The 16,217-nt window shown below is 33.1% G+C and overlaps 1 protein-coding gene and 1 non-coding gene across 2 annotated transcripts; one reads left to right on the top strand and one right to left on the bottom strand.

The window, feature by feature from the left end:
- Positions 1-9,627: 9,627 nt before the first annotated feature.
- LOC133798306 (aquaporin PIP1-2) lies at positions 9,628-11,455 on the bottom strand. Its single transcript, XM_062236544.1, has 4 exons — positions 11,059-11,455; positions 10,566-10,861; positions 10,311-10,451; positions 9,628-10,113 (listed from the first exon to the last, which is right to left on the bottom strand). The coding sequence occupies exons 1-4, from the start codon at positions 11,393-11,395 to the stop codon at positions 10,021-10,023; spliced, it is 867 nt and encodes a 288-aa protein (XP_062092528.1). The 5' UTR covers positions 11,396-11,455; the 3' UTR covers positions 9,628-10,020.
- On the top strand, positions 10,922-10,994 carry TRNAK-CUU (transfer RNA lysine (anticodon CUU)). Its single transcript has one exon. It is a non-coding gene; the product is annotated as a tRNA-Lys (tRNA).
- Positions 11,456-16,217: the final 4,762 nt, after the last annotated feature.

Here is a 16,217-nt window from a genome sequence, read left to right as displayed (position 1 = left end):
CTATTATTTTATTGATTTTTTTAATTAAATAAGTGACATAATTGAGCCTTTAAAAGGAATGCTAAGTGAGAGTTGAAAATAGATGATTAGAAGATCTATTTTTGATGCTTTAGAGTTTTAGACTCTTTTTACAACAAAAGTCATTTTCTAAGCCTCTATATTATCTTATTTTCTTCTCTCTCTGTATCTATCTCATGTGTTGAGAATTTCCTACTCTAATCTAGGTGATTCTAAGGATATTGTGGAAGGCTGGGAAGAAATTTGAAGATCGGTTCAGTTTCTTGGTGATACCCTGCGACAAAAATGATACAAGGGTTTGAGAAACTGAAGGAATGACTTATTCATTCCAGTGCACATAATGTAAGTGTTCTTATCATTATCTTTGTTTAAATTCAATTATAAAAACATGTTCTAGGTTTTCTTATATTAATTTGTTTAATATATGATTTACATGAAAATAAATAAGATCATATATAAGTATTCTCAACAAAATATTGGTCGACTAGACGAGCAGAGGCACGGACAGCATGAGCCTCCTCCCATGAATAACCAACCAGCAAGCCAAAATGCAGGGGGCAACCAAGGCAACCTAATGTGTTTGATCGTTTGGGAAGGTTAGAGCAAGACGTAAAGAAGAGGGCATGAAGAATGTTCTTAAAGATTGAAGAGAAAGACACGACAAACACATTCCTGTTGCTTCTCATGCTCCTACAATTCCAGCCGATGTTCATGCTCAAATTGATGCACTAAACCAAGTCGTACAATAGCTGGTTGGGAATAAAACTTCAGATATTGAGTACGACCGAAGAAAATGCACTTCGTTCATTAGTAGAAATGCACTAGCAAAAATCCCAAGCAAGTTCAAAATGCCTGCTCTGCCTAGCTATACTGGAAAAGAAGACCCGGTATCTCATGTTAATAAGTTTGAGATACATATGGATATTCAAAAAGTATCCGAGGATGCACGATGCCAAATCTTTCTAAAATCTTTATTTGATGTTGCTCAGGAGTGGTACTTCAAATTTTAGCCAGCCAACATTACCTTCTGGGAGATGTTCGTTAAAGAATTTTATGGACAACTCTATGTTGGTCGCATACATCCTACATAAGCTAATCAACTAGTGGACATAAGGAAAAAAGAAGGAGAGCCTTTAAAGGAGTACAATCAAAGATTTATAAGAGCAGCTGCTCGAGTCAAAACTGTAGGAGACGAAGGGAAGATGATGGCCATAACAGCAAGAGTGCAAAGATAGTCCCCACTTTGGAATAACTTGCAGAAGAAAAGAGTTAAAACTACCCAGGAGTTTTTAGACTGAGCAGATAAGTATATCAAGTTAGAAGAGACCATCGCAAATGAAGGAAAGGTTCCAAGTACGGAACATGGTAAAAAAGTAGAGCCAACCAAAGCTGCTAGTGGTTCAAGTAAACCCAACAATAATGGTAATAAAAATAATGGCAACAACCGAGGAAAATGGGCAAGCAATGATTCTGCTTCATCTGATAACAAACGCTAGAAGCAAAACAAATATGAGCCAAGATTCACCAACTACACAACGTTAGTCGGCAGTTGAGCTGAGGTGTATCAGGCCAGTCATACCACTGTGCCTTTCAGGTGACTAGCCCCCATTAAGGAGGACATCTCTAAAAGAGACACGACAAAGTTTTGTCGCTTCCATAATGATTATGGCCATAATACCAATGAATGCAACACATTAAAGGATGAGATTGAATTCTTGATCTGATAGGGTTATCTGAGGAGATATATACGAGTAGGGGTTGACCCCCAATAAATAGCTGATGGAGGCAACAGGCAAACATGGGGATGTTAGGGCTCGCCTCCTCTACAACCTACCTTGGTCGCAGGCAGCCTACTCACTATTTGTGGTAGACCACACTTGGCAGGTAACATCGGTAAGGTAAGAGAAAGATATGCTAGGACCCTACATCACGAATAAGATATCGAAATGCTAACAGTCGAGGAACGAACTCCCAAAACAACTCGATTAGAGGAAGACTGTATAACTTTCTTCGAGCTGGACTCACAGCATGTTCGGTTTCCCAAACATACCACCTAGTTGTAGATGTTCAGATAGCCAACATGATCTTGAAGAGAATGTTGGTTGATATAGGAAGTTCGGTGAATATATTATATAAGCCATTCTTGGGAAGAATGAAGTTGTCTATGTTGGTATTAAAAGAGCAAATCAGAGATACACAGCGGGGAATGAGCCCTTTTGATAATTATTAATACCACCCAAGATTATACACACACATATATATATATATATTAAATCACATACAATCACATTAGAGATTACCTCTTGTAGCCTATCAAGTATTCTCAAATCTTTTTGTATAAAATCAACAATCTTCCTATTCAAGTCCTGAAAGCTCACATCTTGATCTTCCAAACCATTCCTCAAACACACAAGGAAGTGCGTGGGCACGTAGGATTCAAAATGTTGATTTATGACTCTCTAGATGTACTCAACACATGAGATTTAGAGATGTTTGATAGAGAGAAGATGAATTAAATAGTTTTCAGGTTTAGGAAAACTATTGCATCTATTTTAGAGAGATACTCTCATAGTCTATGAAAAACAATGACATCCTTAAAAGTGTCGCTTCTTTTAGGTTTATAAAGATAATTAGCTAATATAATTAATCTTTATTTTATCAAAATAAAATTGATCAGTTATAACCTGTTTCATAATTTAATTTAAATCATATTTAAAAAAGAATAGTTAAATATATATAATTAAATGAATAAGTTATTTGAAATTTGAAATTCAAATCCCAAGGATAGGAAATATCCTTGTGTGGTGCCACTCATTGTGCAATACAGCGGGTGGTGTGAGCCACGTTAGGGTTTTTCCTAATTTTCTCATTTGTTTATTTGATTAATATTTAAGACAATATGTTTATTCCAAAATAGATATCATTTAATTCAAAATTAACTTTATATTAAAATATCTTTTTTAAATAAATAAATATCTTATTCTAAATAAGATAATTATTAATCTCTCTTTATATATTAATCCAAACAAGATTAATATTTATTTTAACATATAGTTTTTTAAAATAAAAACTATATAGTTAAATAATTAATTAATTCATAATTAAATAATTGCCCATAACTATCACATAATTATTTCATTGCCCTAGAAAATTAATTCATTTGCAATTAAGTCCTCTCTACAAATATTTCTTTTGACATCCTTACCCTTGACAGTGTAGGACGTTTTGGAAAAACTAAAAAAATTGGTTGCTGAAAATGACCAAGGGCCGCGGCCCTAGTGGCTGACAGCTTCATACGAATTCGGTTTTTATCCAATTTTGAACGTTTCCAACAGTCATGTAACTCTCAAATCTCTATTTTAATTCCATAAAACATCAAATTAATCATTGGTAACAGCCATGGGGGTTGGTGGAATTTGAAATTCAAAGGGTGTCTCAAAACTCTATAAATAGGAGCCTAATGCTCACTTGTAAGACATAACATTTCTATCCATTAGAGCACTTGGCTAGAAACACCTTGAGACTTGATAATTCCATAAAACATTTCCTATAATCTGTGAGAGATCCCTTAGTGCTTGGGTTTGGGGGAAATAAGTTTTTGGACAAAGGTTTCAAACCTTGTTCAAGTTGGTGATCCCCAACACTCTTCACTTTGGTAGTGTGAATGAGAGTTGTTTATCTTTTGTTTCTTGTTCCTTTCTTTCATTCTATTGCTTTTCATCTTTATATTGTTCTTCTCTATTTACTTGTATTTCTTGTTCAAGAGTTGTAATCTTTTCTTTTCTTTTGTTTCAAACACTTTACTTTATTTGTAACCTTTTGCTTAGAGTTGTATTTTACTATTCTCTTCTTCTTCATCATGTTCTTCATTTTCTTTGTTTATTTGTAATTTTCAGTTATAGAGTTGTAACTCTTTTTAATCAATCATTATTTATTTGTAATATATTGCACATAGTTGTAATTTATTATTATTTTCATTGAGGCAAAATACATATTTTCCTAACAAAATGTTGAGCTAATGGTGTTAACACTGCTTTTGAATCTTTCATTCCAAACCGATCAAGAACTTTCTTAAGGTATCCTTCCTGAGTTAGATACAAAACTTTGTTTCCTTTGTCACTCCTTATTTCCATCCCCAAAATCTTACTTGCAGGCCCGAGATCCTTCATATCAAACTCAGCTTTCAGTTTGACCTTTAATTGATCAATTTCATACATATCCTTACTTGCTATAAGAATATCATCCACATATAGCAGTAAGTACACTATGTCATCCTTATCAATTTGTTTCAGATATACACATGTATCATAATTGCTCCTCTTGAAACCTATTTTGATAATATATTCATCAAATCTCTTGTTCCATTGTCTTGGGGATTGCTTGAGCCCATATAAATATTTCTTTAGCAAACACACTTTGTTTTCACTTGCTTTTTCTTCAAATCCTTCTGGTTGTTTCATTAAGATCCTTTCATCTAGACTTCCATATAAAAATCAGTTTTAACATCCAATTGTTCTAACTCTAAATCGTGGTGAGCAACAAGAGCTAAAACAATTTGGATTGACCTATGCTTAACAACTGGTGAGAATATCTCGGTATAGTCTATCCCTTCCCTCTGCAAGAACCCTTTTGCAACAAGCCTTGCTTTGAATCTAGGCTTCTCAATACCAGGTATCCCTTCTTTCTTCTTGTATACCCACTTGCAGCCTACTGTTCTTGCATTCTCAGCATTATCAACCAGTTTCCAAGTTTCATTCATATGTAATGACCTCATTTCTTCTTTCATTGCTTCAATCCAACTAGCACTATCCTTCCCATTCACAGCTTCTTTGTAGCTAATCGGTTCCTGTTCAATTACTTCATCAGCAATACTGAATGCATAAGCAATGAGATCAGCATATCCAAACTTCTCTGGTGGTTTAATTTCCCTTCTAACTCTGTCACGGGCCAGCTTATAATTTTGCAGATCTGTAGCTTCTTGACTTCCTTCAGACTGTCTAGTTGTGTTATCCTCCAGCCAAGTAGAGTCACCATTACTTGTGCTCTCCCTGGAATTCTCCACCTCAACTTGAATTCTTTGAGTTTCAGTACTTTGTTTTTCTGAGTTCTCAGCTCCACTTTCTTGCTGATATCCCATTTCTGCCTCATTGAAAGTCACATCTCTGCTTATAATGCATTTTCTATAACCAAATTCCATGCACCATAGCCTATATCCCTTTACTCCTTCTGGGTATCCAAGAAATATACACTTCATAGCTCTCAGCTCAAGCTTGTCTTGCTTTATATGAGCATAGCACACACAACCAAACACTTTCAGATTATCATACCTTACAGGATGTCCAGACCAAACTTCTTCAGGCGTTTTGAATTCCAATGCAGTAGATGGACATCTATTTATCAGATATACAACTGTATTGACAGCTTCTACCCAAAATACTTTAGGAAGTCTTGCAGTTAGCATCATACACCTTACCCTCTCAAGTATAGTTCTATTGAATCTTTCAGCTAAACCATTTTGCTGGGGTGTTCTTGCTACAATTTTATACCTGGCTATTCCTTCTTTCCTACAAAAATTATTGAATACATCTGCACAGTACTCTAGTCCATTATCAGTTCTTAATCTCTTAATTTTCTTCCCAGTTTGATTCTCAATAAGAGTCTTCCATTGTTTAAAAGTTTCAAACACATCACTCTTACTTTTCAGAATATACACCCAAACTTTTCGAGAAAAATCATCAACAAGAGTTAAGAAGTACTTGGCTCCTGAATGTGATGGCATTCTTGAAGGTCCCCATAAATCGGAATGAGTGTAATCAAGTGTCCCCTTTGTTCTTTGCTGTCCTTCACCAAACCTTACTCTACAAGCTTTTCCATACACACAATTCTCACAGAATTCTAAGTGTTCCAGCTTTTCTTTACCAAGTAACCCTTGTTTGTGTAGTTCAGCCAAGCCTCTTTCACTCACATGCCCAAGTCTTTTATGCCATAGAGCTGCTTTATTCATTCTCTATACTAAAACATTTGCTACAGGTTTTTCAACAGTTTTCCCTTCAAGTGAATAAATTTCATTCTTTCTTATTCCTTTCATAGCAACCATTGACCCCTTCAATACTTTCATTGTTCCATTCTCAACTTTAATCTGAAAACCTTGATCATCAAGCATTCCAACTGATATAAGGTTTCTCTTCAGATCGGGTACCAGTCTTACATCTCTAAGAATTCTTTCAATTCCGTCATGGAATTTTATTCTTACACTACCTCTCCCTGTTATCTTGCATGATTTATTATCACCAAGTAAAACCTTTCCTCCATCTTCTTGCTGGAATAACTCAAACCAGGATTGATTTGGAGTCATGTGAAATGAACATCCAGAATCAAGAATCCATTCATTCTCAAAAGTACATGATGACACCAACAATGCATCACAAGATTCACACCCATCACTGACTACAACAACATCAACTATTTGCTTTAATCTGTCAGGACATAGTCTCCGAATGTGACCTTCTTTATGACAGTGATAGCATTTTATAGTACCTAATTTTCTTGATGCAGATTTCGATCTAGATCTTCCAGATTTCCCTTGTCTCTGATTATCCTTTTTCTCTGTTCTACCTCTAACAGTAAGGCCTTCACCATTACTTTGAATATTGGCATATTTCCTTTGATTCAGCTCTCTTGAATTCAATGCAGATTGGACCTCATCAAGAGTCAAAGTGTCCCCTCCATACAACAAGGTTTCTTTGAAATTCTCATAAGATTTCGGAAGTGAACTCAGTAGTAACAAGGCCTGATCCTCATCTTCAATTGTTACTCCAATATTTTCAAGATCAAGAATCAACTTGCTAAACTCATCAAGTTGCTCATCAACCGATTTCTCATCATTCATCTTGAATGAGTATAAAGCCTGCTTTAGGTATAGCCGATTAACCAATGACTTCTTCATGTACAACCCTTCAAGATTCTCCCATACACCTGAAGCAGTAGTCTCCTTAGAGATTTTCCTCAAGACTTTATCTCCAAGATTCAAGATTATGGCACTGTGAGCTTTGTTCAATATGTCTTTCTTCTCCTTTCCAGTCAGACTTTCTGCCAAAGCCTTCTCTCCCAACAATGCTTCTGACAGGCCTCGATGAGCAAGCAACGCCTTCATCTTGATCCTCCAAAGCCCAAACTCGTTCTGCCAAGAAAACTTCTCAATATCAAACTTTGTGGATGCCATTGATGCAGCGGGAACCTGGCTCTGGTACCAGTTTGTTGTGCAAAGCCAATAAAGAACAGAGATCTCGTTCAAGACAAGGAAAGCACAGAAACAAACTCAGATAAAAAACAGTAAAACAATAATAACCAAGACAGGATTTAATGAGGTTCAGTCCTTGTGCAATGACTTACTTCCTCGAGGAGCAACACATCTTCTTTATTTCCTTTCCAAGCTTAAAGTTACAAACACTACAAGCTACTCTCTCAATACAAGATTTCTTTCTAGCTTATTCGGTCTCTCTTTCTTGCTCTAAAGAATTACAAAATGTTACGGTGTTTGTTTTAATGAGCTAGATAGATATATATAGCTAGGAATGGATTAACTAACTTAACTGACAATCAGTAAGTTAGTTACACATGGCAAAGGTTTTAATCATATATTAACAAAAGGGACGAGACTAAAACTCCTTAACCAATAGATTCTCCAATGATTGCAACCCAACTCAAAACTCCAATAAAGGGACGAGACTAAAACTCATTAACCAATACATTAAGTGTAGGTTCAATGGGTAAGAACAACTTGTTTATAATGGAATAATTACAACTTGACTTATATATATATTTATATTTACTGATTACAAGAATGCAACAGTCATTATTGTTTCTAATAGGGGTTCTAAGCTTAATAGAGATAACATGAGTTCATTCGTTGGCCCCTCCTTCTGTATAAACTTAATGTTAATGCTCCAATTTCTCCAAATAGGTTCCAAAATGGGTTTTTTTGGAACGGTGGTTTGCGATCATTCTGGTGGCCGGTGTTGTTGCTGGTTTTCTTCTACCCATGGATGGAGCTTTCTCTTCTACTGTTATGGAGGCTTGTAGTATGTTTCTAGCTTTATAGTGGTGCTCGACATTGTTATTGCCTATTATTTTATTGAGTTAGATGCTAAATTTGTGGAGATAGAATTACTACAAGTCATTGTGATCTTTCCCCTCTTGGAGATTATGTTAAGGGGATCAAAAGTTTATTATCTTTTTCCCCTAATGTTGCCCTTAGTCATGTGGTTCGTAAGGCTGATGGTCTTGTGCAATCTTTTGCTAAGGTTGGATTTAAGGTTAGATAATAAACTTGTATGGAATGATTGTGTTCGATATCCTGGTTCTTTTAAAATTCCTATACTAATAGTTTGATCTTTAATGGAATTGTTTATTTGTTTATTTTTTTTTATAAAAAAAAAAGTGTTAAATGCTGACTAGTTCTAGTGAAAAAAAGTAGTGTAACTTCATAACAAAACTTTGTAGACTATCTTTTAATATTAATTTTGAAAATATAAGTTTACCAGTTGTTTGGTAACACTTAAAAAAATAATTTTTTATTTAATTAATTAGAAATTTGAAAATTAAATATAAAATATGTTTGATAATTATATTTTTATTTATTATTTTTTTAAATTTTAATTAAAATTTATTAAATTTTGAAAATAAAAATTTTTCGTTTTCAAAATTTTTTTAAACAGTTTTCATTTTTTTATTCTCCTCTTCAAATCAATACATCATATTGTTAAACAAAAAATAAAAATAAAAGTTATCAAACATGTTTATTATTTTTTGTTTTTAAAAACAAAAAAACAAAAATAGTTACCAAACATATTTTTATTTTTTAAAAATAAAAAACAAAAATAAAATAGTATTTCCATTTTTGTGTTTAAAAAATTCAAAAATAATCCGTTGGGTAAAATTTTTGTTTTTAAATTTTTTAAACACAAAAATGAAAATAAAATTTTATTTTTAAAAAATAAAAATATGTTTGGTAACTATTTTTGTTTTTAAAAACAAAAAATAATAAACACGTTTGATAACTTTTATTTTTATTTTTTGTTTAACAATATGAGGTGTTTATTTGAAGAAGAGAAGAAAAAAGAAAGAAAAAATTGAAAACTGTGTGAAAAAATTCTATTTTCAAAATTTAATAAATTTTAATTAAAATTTTAAAAAATAATAAATAAAAATAGAGTCACCAAACACATTTTTTTATTTAATTATCAAATTTTTAATTAATTAAATAAAAAACTATTTTTTTAAATCTTACCAAACAACACCATATTTTCCAAACGGGCCATAGTTATTCAAAACCATTTGCTTTGATCAGCTGATAAGCATTAGGTAACAGTAATGTATAGTTTGACTCATCTTCAATCCCCCATATATTACACATAAACAATTAGACTATTCTTTGGCCTTTTGTTATGGTCTAATCACTGATTGAGACAAACAAACCAATCCTCACAGATAACTAATCTCGCAATTCCACCTAGCACATTGTTGTCATCCCATATTTCTAATGATTTAGTTATGTGAATTAAAAATGAATATTATAATAGTTTCATCATCGTATATGTGAGCAGAGCAGGTATGAATAATTATTTTCAATTTAAAAATTCACAACTTAATTAAAGTATTTACTGGTCACTCACTGCCATACACAGACCACGGCAGCCCACCACTCACATGAGATAGGCCCCTCTTGAACCAAATAAAGAAATAGAAAAGAGGCACTTTTGATAAAGAACAACACAAAGCTTACTAATATTACAGATTCTTACTTACATAATACAAATGCACAGAGCCAAAGAGCGACGACAAGTTGAAAGAAAAACAGAGCCAACTTGGCTCGTTCATGTTTTTTTTTATCTAATTTGAAAGATCAGCAACAACGGGAGCCACAAAAATAAGGACAAGCTACAGCTTCATTCATTCGCGTTGCTGTTTGTTTTTGATCATCCGATCATCAACGGTCCATTATCACTTTGATTTGAATGGAATGGCTCTGATCACCACCACGTGGTATAGGGCTGCCAAGGCTGCACCAATGAAAGGTCCCACCCAGAAAATCCACTGCAACCAGAAAATTACAAGTTTCAATATATCGTTTACAATTAAGGCTCTATTATATATATATATATATACACACACAAACTTATTGTGCACGTATTAACTTCTCACCAAAAGAACTATTTTTTATTATTACGTGATAATATCATAAAACCAATTATATCTTATATTATTATATATTTATATATAGAGGCACTTACGTGATCATCCCAAGCGTGGTCCCTGTTGTAGATGATCGCAGCTCCGAGACTACGAGCTGGGTTAATACCGGTTCCGGTGATGGGGATGGTTGCCAAGTGGACTAAGAAGACAGCGAACCCAATAGGCAAAGGTGCCAAAATCTGATAAAATAAATCAATCAGCTATGAGTAAAACTCACCCCAACTACTTTACACTTTTTAGAGAGAAAGAGAAAGATTGAGTAAGATCGATCGATCGATCGAGTATAAACGTACTGGGACGTGAGAGTCTCTGGCGCTACGCTTGGCGTCAGTGGCTGAGAAAACTGTGTAGACAAGGACGAAGGTCCCAACAATCTCAGCACCAAGACCGTCACCTTTGGTGTAACCAGCGTTAACGACGTTAGCTCCGCCTCCCTTGCTCATGTAGAGCTCGTGCTTGAAGCCCTTAACCACTCCAGCACCGCAAATCGCACCGAGACACTGCATCACCATGTAGAACACCGCCCGAGTCAACGACAGCTTTCTCGCCAGGAATAGTCCGAAAGTCACAGCCGGGTTTATGTGCCCCCCTGTACCAATTAGCGTTATTTAATATATTTAAAAACAAATGAAAATATCATACCAACGAAGCCCGTCTAGCTCAGTTGGTAGAGCGCAAGGCTCTTAACCTTGTGGTCGTGGGTTCGAGCCCCACGGTGGGCGTGATCAACAAAATATATTTCGTTTTTTTTTTAAAAAAAAAAAGTTAAATATTATTTTTATATACCTGAGATACCAGCAGTACAGTAAACAAGAGCGAAAATCATGCCACCAAAAGCCCAAGCAATGCCTTGAATTCCAACGGTTTTGCACTTGGTATCGTCCTTGACGACTCCCATAACAGTCAAGACCGAGATGTAAAGGAACAAAAATGTTGCGATGAACTCAGCAATCCCAGCCCTATAGAAAGACCATGATGTAAGTTCACCCGGCTCAAAGAGCGGCGCCGGGGGTGGTTCCTTGTAGTCCTTCCCATCATCTTGGGTTTGAGCCGCCGTACCGATCGGCTGCCTCTCGGAGAATTTGTTAGCTCCCAATCTAACATCCTCTTCTTTGCCCTCCATTTCTTTTAATGTAAAAAAATATAATGCTGTTTGATGATATCTCGAATTGAGTTGTGAGTGAGAGAAAGTGTAAGAGAGAGTGATTATATAACCCCATAACCCAATGCAAAGAAGTAAGGTGTGGAGGTGGTGGGACCAATATTTATTTTTTAATTCAATTTTTTTTTATTATCTGGTGGCCGACCAATCATTTTCTAGGCCCTTCTTTGAAATTACATAAATGCCCTTGTAGATGATTTTAACAGGTAGAGTTTCATAGAGAAAAATAAATGTTTGGTCCAGCTGAGCTGGCACAACATTGTCCACTCAGACATCGGACGAAAACGACTTCCACCGACCAAATCATCCTCATCTCCATGTTCATTATTACCATATATGTCTTACATATGCTTCATCGTGAAAATAACTTGTTCAATGCGGCTGTGGTCCCATTCTCAAGCCATGAAAAATGCAACAATAATTAGATGCGTAGCGTAACACTATGCTCTAGCTAGGCCACGGGTTTTGAATTTTGACTCATTTTGTTGTACCATGATACTTACTAATAATGTTTTTAAAACTAGAAATCCATAAATTCAGCTACTTGCAATAATGATTTTTTATTTAATGGACCCATTTTCGTGTGTATATAAAAATATATATAATCATATTTATGGCAAAGGTTACAAGGATTTTTTTTTAGTTAATTCAAGTCACTCGGTTTCTATTTAAGTGATGTTTGATTGAAGATAATGAAATAAAAATGAATTTATTTTTATTTTATTACTTTGTTTATTTGTATTTTAGAATATTTTAATAAGATTACAATAAAATTGTTTTTCACTATTTTGTTGAAATAACTATTTTATTTTAAAATAGAAAAAAACCATTCTAATACAAACTTAAAAAAAAATTAATTTTTTTATCAATTTATTTTATTCATGTTAATTTTTATTTAATTCAATTCCTATTTTTTCTTCTCTTTGTTATTTTATTACTCCATTTTTATTATCTTCAATCAAACTACACCTTGTTGCAATCCACTCTGTAACGAAACTGATAGCTTGTCTAGTTTTTTTTAGCTCTTTATTTTGGTGCCACATGCATACTTGTGATTATAATTTGTCTCATGCGTTTTCATGACTAATGGAGATTAAATTTTTCGACAGAAAAGCAGATTGGACTGATTAATTCTGTACCAAGATTCCGTGTCCTATTTCTCCAACCTGTACTTAAATGAAAGTATATACATTAACGTTTTCTGTTTTATTTTCTTCATTTTAGAAAAATAAAAACACAGAATAATTTCTCGAACGAATAAGAAAACGTGGACGGCGTACAACGCTGACGACAAAAAACGGCGACTACCCCTTTTTTTTTATAATATATATAGATTTATTTATTTATTTTATTTTTAAAATGTAGGAGTATTTGTTTTTTTTTATCTATTTAATTAGACGATAAGTATAATTAATGATTTACTCATATAAACTATAAGGCCATATAAATGGACACGGTGGCAGTTTGGGAAGGAGGGTCATGGTGGGTAGTGGAATTGGGATTATTATTATTAATTAATTAATTAATCATGTCAACTAGTTCGTTCCTAATTCAATAATCTAATAGCAGTGACATATGTGCGGATAATAAAGATTATTGTGCATGTCCTTATCTAGTACCCATAATCTGCGAATCTTTTTATGTAATTTAAATTTCTTTGTCTCTTAAGGGTCAATTTGTTATAGCGGATTATTCTCACAATAATTAACAAAAGGAATAATTGCATCATTTGTGGTTGGTTTTTGGATGCATGGCAATATGTGGTATATTATTTGGCATGTTTACAACTCCATATTAAGATTAATAGTGATTTTCTTTTCCAGGAATTCAAAATAGTGAGCTAATTAAGGTTAGACAGCCAAATAATAAAAATATTTTTATTTGGTCCAAATTATTATAAGTCTTGGTGATGAGATGGCTCGGTTTTGAAATAAACGCTAGTATATCCGAACGGGAAGCCAAATAATATATATATATATTTATATATTGTATGATTTATTTGGATAGGTTAGACTTTTATTTTATATTTGTGTCAATAAAAAATTGCATAAAATGTCATACCAACTCTGGTATTGTATGAAATTGTGTAAATTAAGTAGGCATATTACAACTATTTAATCTATTATCAAATAAAATACTTCTTTATAACGATGTTATGACATGATAACATATGTACACTATTGTCCTAATCTAATGTATTTTACAAGTCCTCTAATATAAAAATGTGTGTGTATATATATATATATATATATATATATATATTTGGCATTATTGGCTTTAAATGACGACATTCCCCACCCAAAAACTAATTCTTAGTCTTAATTAGTGTTATATTTACATTTGCATATTTTCGGGTGTGTTCGGAAAATAATTGAAAATTAGAATAGGATGCAATTAATAAATGAGTTTATACTTTTTTGGACCGTGTGTTTTTTCTCATTATCTGTTTGGACCTTGTATTTTGACAAATTATTTTTTGGACCCTATGTTTTGTAAAATAGTTAAAAAAGAACCCTAAACTCAATTTTGATGAAGAAAAAATTGAATATAACAACACAGATTTTAAGCAGAATGCTTTTATTTTTGTTCTGAATTGTTAGTTTGGTAGATTATTTGTGATTTTAGTTGAAAAAACATTGACCAAAATCGAGTTTAGGGTTCTATTTTAACCATTTTACAAAACATAGGGTCCAAAAAGTAATTTGTCAAAACACAGGGTCTAAACAGGTAATGAGAAAAAACACAGGGTCTAAAAAAGTATAAACCCTTAATAAATTATTAGATTGGACGTATATGTACAATGAAGAGTGTCACTACTACAAAAAAATGCGAACCCTCTCTATTTAAGAGTCTTAAAAAGTGAGGTATTTTAGGGCTTGCGAGCCCAAAAAAAATATTTTTAGAGCTCAAAACGAGCCTCGGGCCGCCCCACACCATTGCACGATGACAGCGCTGTTGGAAAAAGTTTATACATGATCTTTATTTATTTTCATGTATATCTAATATTAAACAAATTAATACGAGATAGCCTAAAACATGTTTCTAAAATTAAATTCAAAGAGAAACAAATAATATAATACTTACAGTATACGCAGCGGAATTAAATAGTCCTTCCTTCAGTTTCTCTAACTCTTGTATCTTCTCTGTCGCAAAGTATTATCAAGAAACTGAACCGATCTTCTATTTTCTTCACGATCTTCCAATGTATCCTTAGAACCACCTAGACTAGTATGGACAATTCTCAACACATGAGATAGAAATAGAGAGAAGAAGAGAAAATAACAAAGTGGCTTAGAAAATGACTTGTGTTTAGAGAGAATATAAAACTATCAGAAAATTTGACTTGTGACTTATCTGTCGTCTCTAAAATCTTCTCTCTAAGCACTCCTTTTATAGACTCAATTAGGCCATTTAATTTAATTAAAAAATCAATAAAATAACAGCTATTTTGAAGCCCTAGGTCAAAATTATCATGGGCTATAGGCCCGTGAAATTTCCCATTTGATTATAAGCCCATTGGACTTAAAATCAAAGCCTGTATTATTTTCTATTGATTTAATTAATCAAATAATTGTTTAAATCCTTTATCAAATTAATTATTTATAATTTGAACCTTGATTTAAATTTATTTATTAATTTAGATACCAATTTATCTTAATTAATAAATCTGCCATAATTTCTCTTTCCTTCTCAAAATTACACAACTCTGTGAAACTATCCAAAATTGACCTAGTCAACTTTGATAATTCTAATTGATGATTAAATCAATTAATTGAGACTATCTAGATGATTTTATCCAAGGTACAATGGGGACCATGAGCCTATGAAATCAAGCTCCAATAATTTATCATAAATCTAACAAATAAATTTATTAACTTATTAATTCCTCGTGACTCCACTATAGACTTGAAATTGCACTCTTGAATTCATAGAACGCTCTATAAAAAATATAGATACGATATTAATTATCCATTGTTACAACCATAATTGTCACTCAATCCTCTATAGACGGTCTACAATGAGATAGGACTAAAGTACCGTTTTACCCCTCATTGTATTTTATCCTTAAAACACTTAGTTCCTTGTAAATGATATTTCAGTAAACTAATTTAATTACTGAAATGAGATCTCTATCATTTAACACATTGAACCAAACTAAAAGGAAACCATCGTTTCACTTCTTCATCAGAAGCTATAGATGTTCATATCTATGATTAACACTCCCACTCAATTATACTACCGAGTTCCCAAGATGTAAGTATGGGCTAGTCCATAGGGTAAGCTGGTAACGAACAAGTCAAAGAACTCAAATAATATAATCAGTTAGAATACTAACCACTCAGAATTGAGATTGAATTGACCTATGGTCAACTATATGATATGACTAGAATAGATAATAACGGTATGTTTACTTATCTTATCAACTGTCAATATCGGTCCTGTCCGATGTAACAAATACATCCGATCTTATCTACTTTGCTAATGTTCTGGAAAGAACATAACATTGTAATGTGTAAGTAGATCATATCGTAGATTGGCAAGTCAGTGTAAATCCGGTGCATTGACTAATCTTAGGACTAACTTATTTTGAACATATAATCATATTTATATTCCACTGTGATTACGTCACTATAATTAAGATTAGCTATATGCTCGGGATTTAATATAAGTTTATATTAAACAAATAATCATGAAAATAAAACATGTGAGCAAAGTGATTGACCAAGTCAAAAAATGATTTCTATTCTTTTATTGATAATAAAATGAGATTACAAAGAATTTG

The sequence above is a fragment of the Humulus lupulus genome, chromosome 8, assembly GCF_963169125.1.
Source record: "Humulus lupulus chromosome 8, drHumLupu1.1, whole genome shotgun sequence".
Classification (NCBI taxonomy): Eukaryota; Viridiplantae; Streptophyta; class Magnoliopsida; order Rosales; family Cannabaceae; genus Humulus; species Humulus lupulus.
The sequence above is the reverse complement of the archived record's forward strand: the minus strand, read 5'-3'. Positions and strand labels throughout refer to the sequence as shown.

What these genes read in the sequence shown, in the direction of transcription:
- LOC133798306 (XM_062236544.1), bottom strand. Translation starts at nt 11,395, where the DNA reads ATGGAGGGCAAAGAAGAGGATGTTAGATTGGGAGCTAACAAATTCTCC. An exon ending in CCAGAGACTCTCACGTCCCA is followed by an intron (nt 10,452 to 10,565) that starts GTACGTTTATAC and finishes TTATTTTATCAG; the next exon opens with ATTTTGGCACCTTTGCCTAT. An exon ending in ACCACGCTTGGGATGATCAC is followed by an intron (nt 10,114 to 10,310) that starts GTAAGTGCCTCT and finishes TTCTGGTTGCAG; the next exon opens with TGGATTTTCTGGGTGGGACC.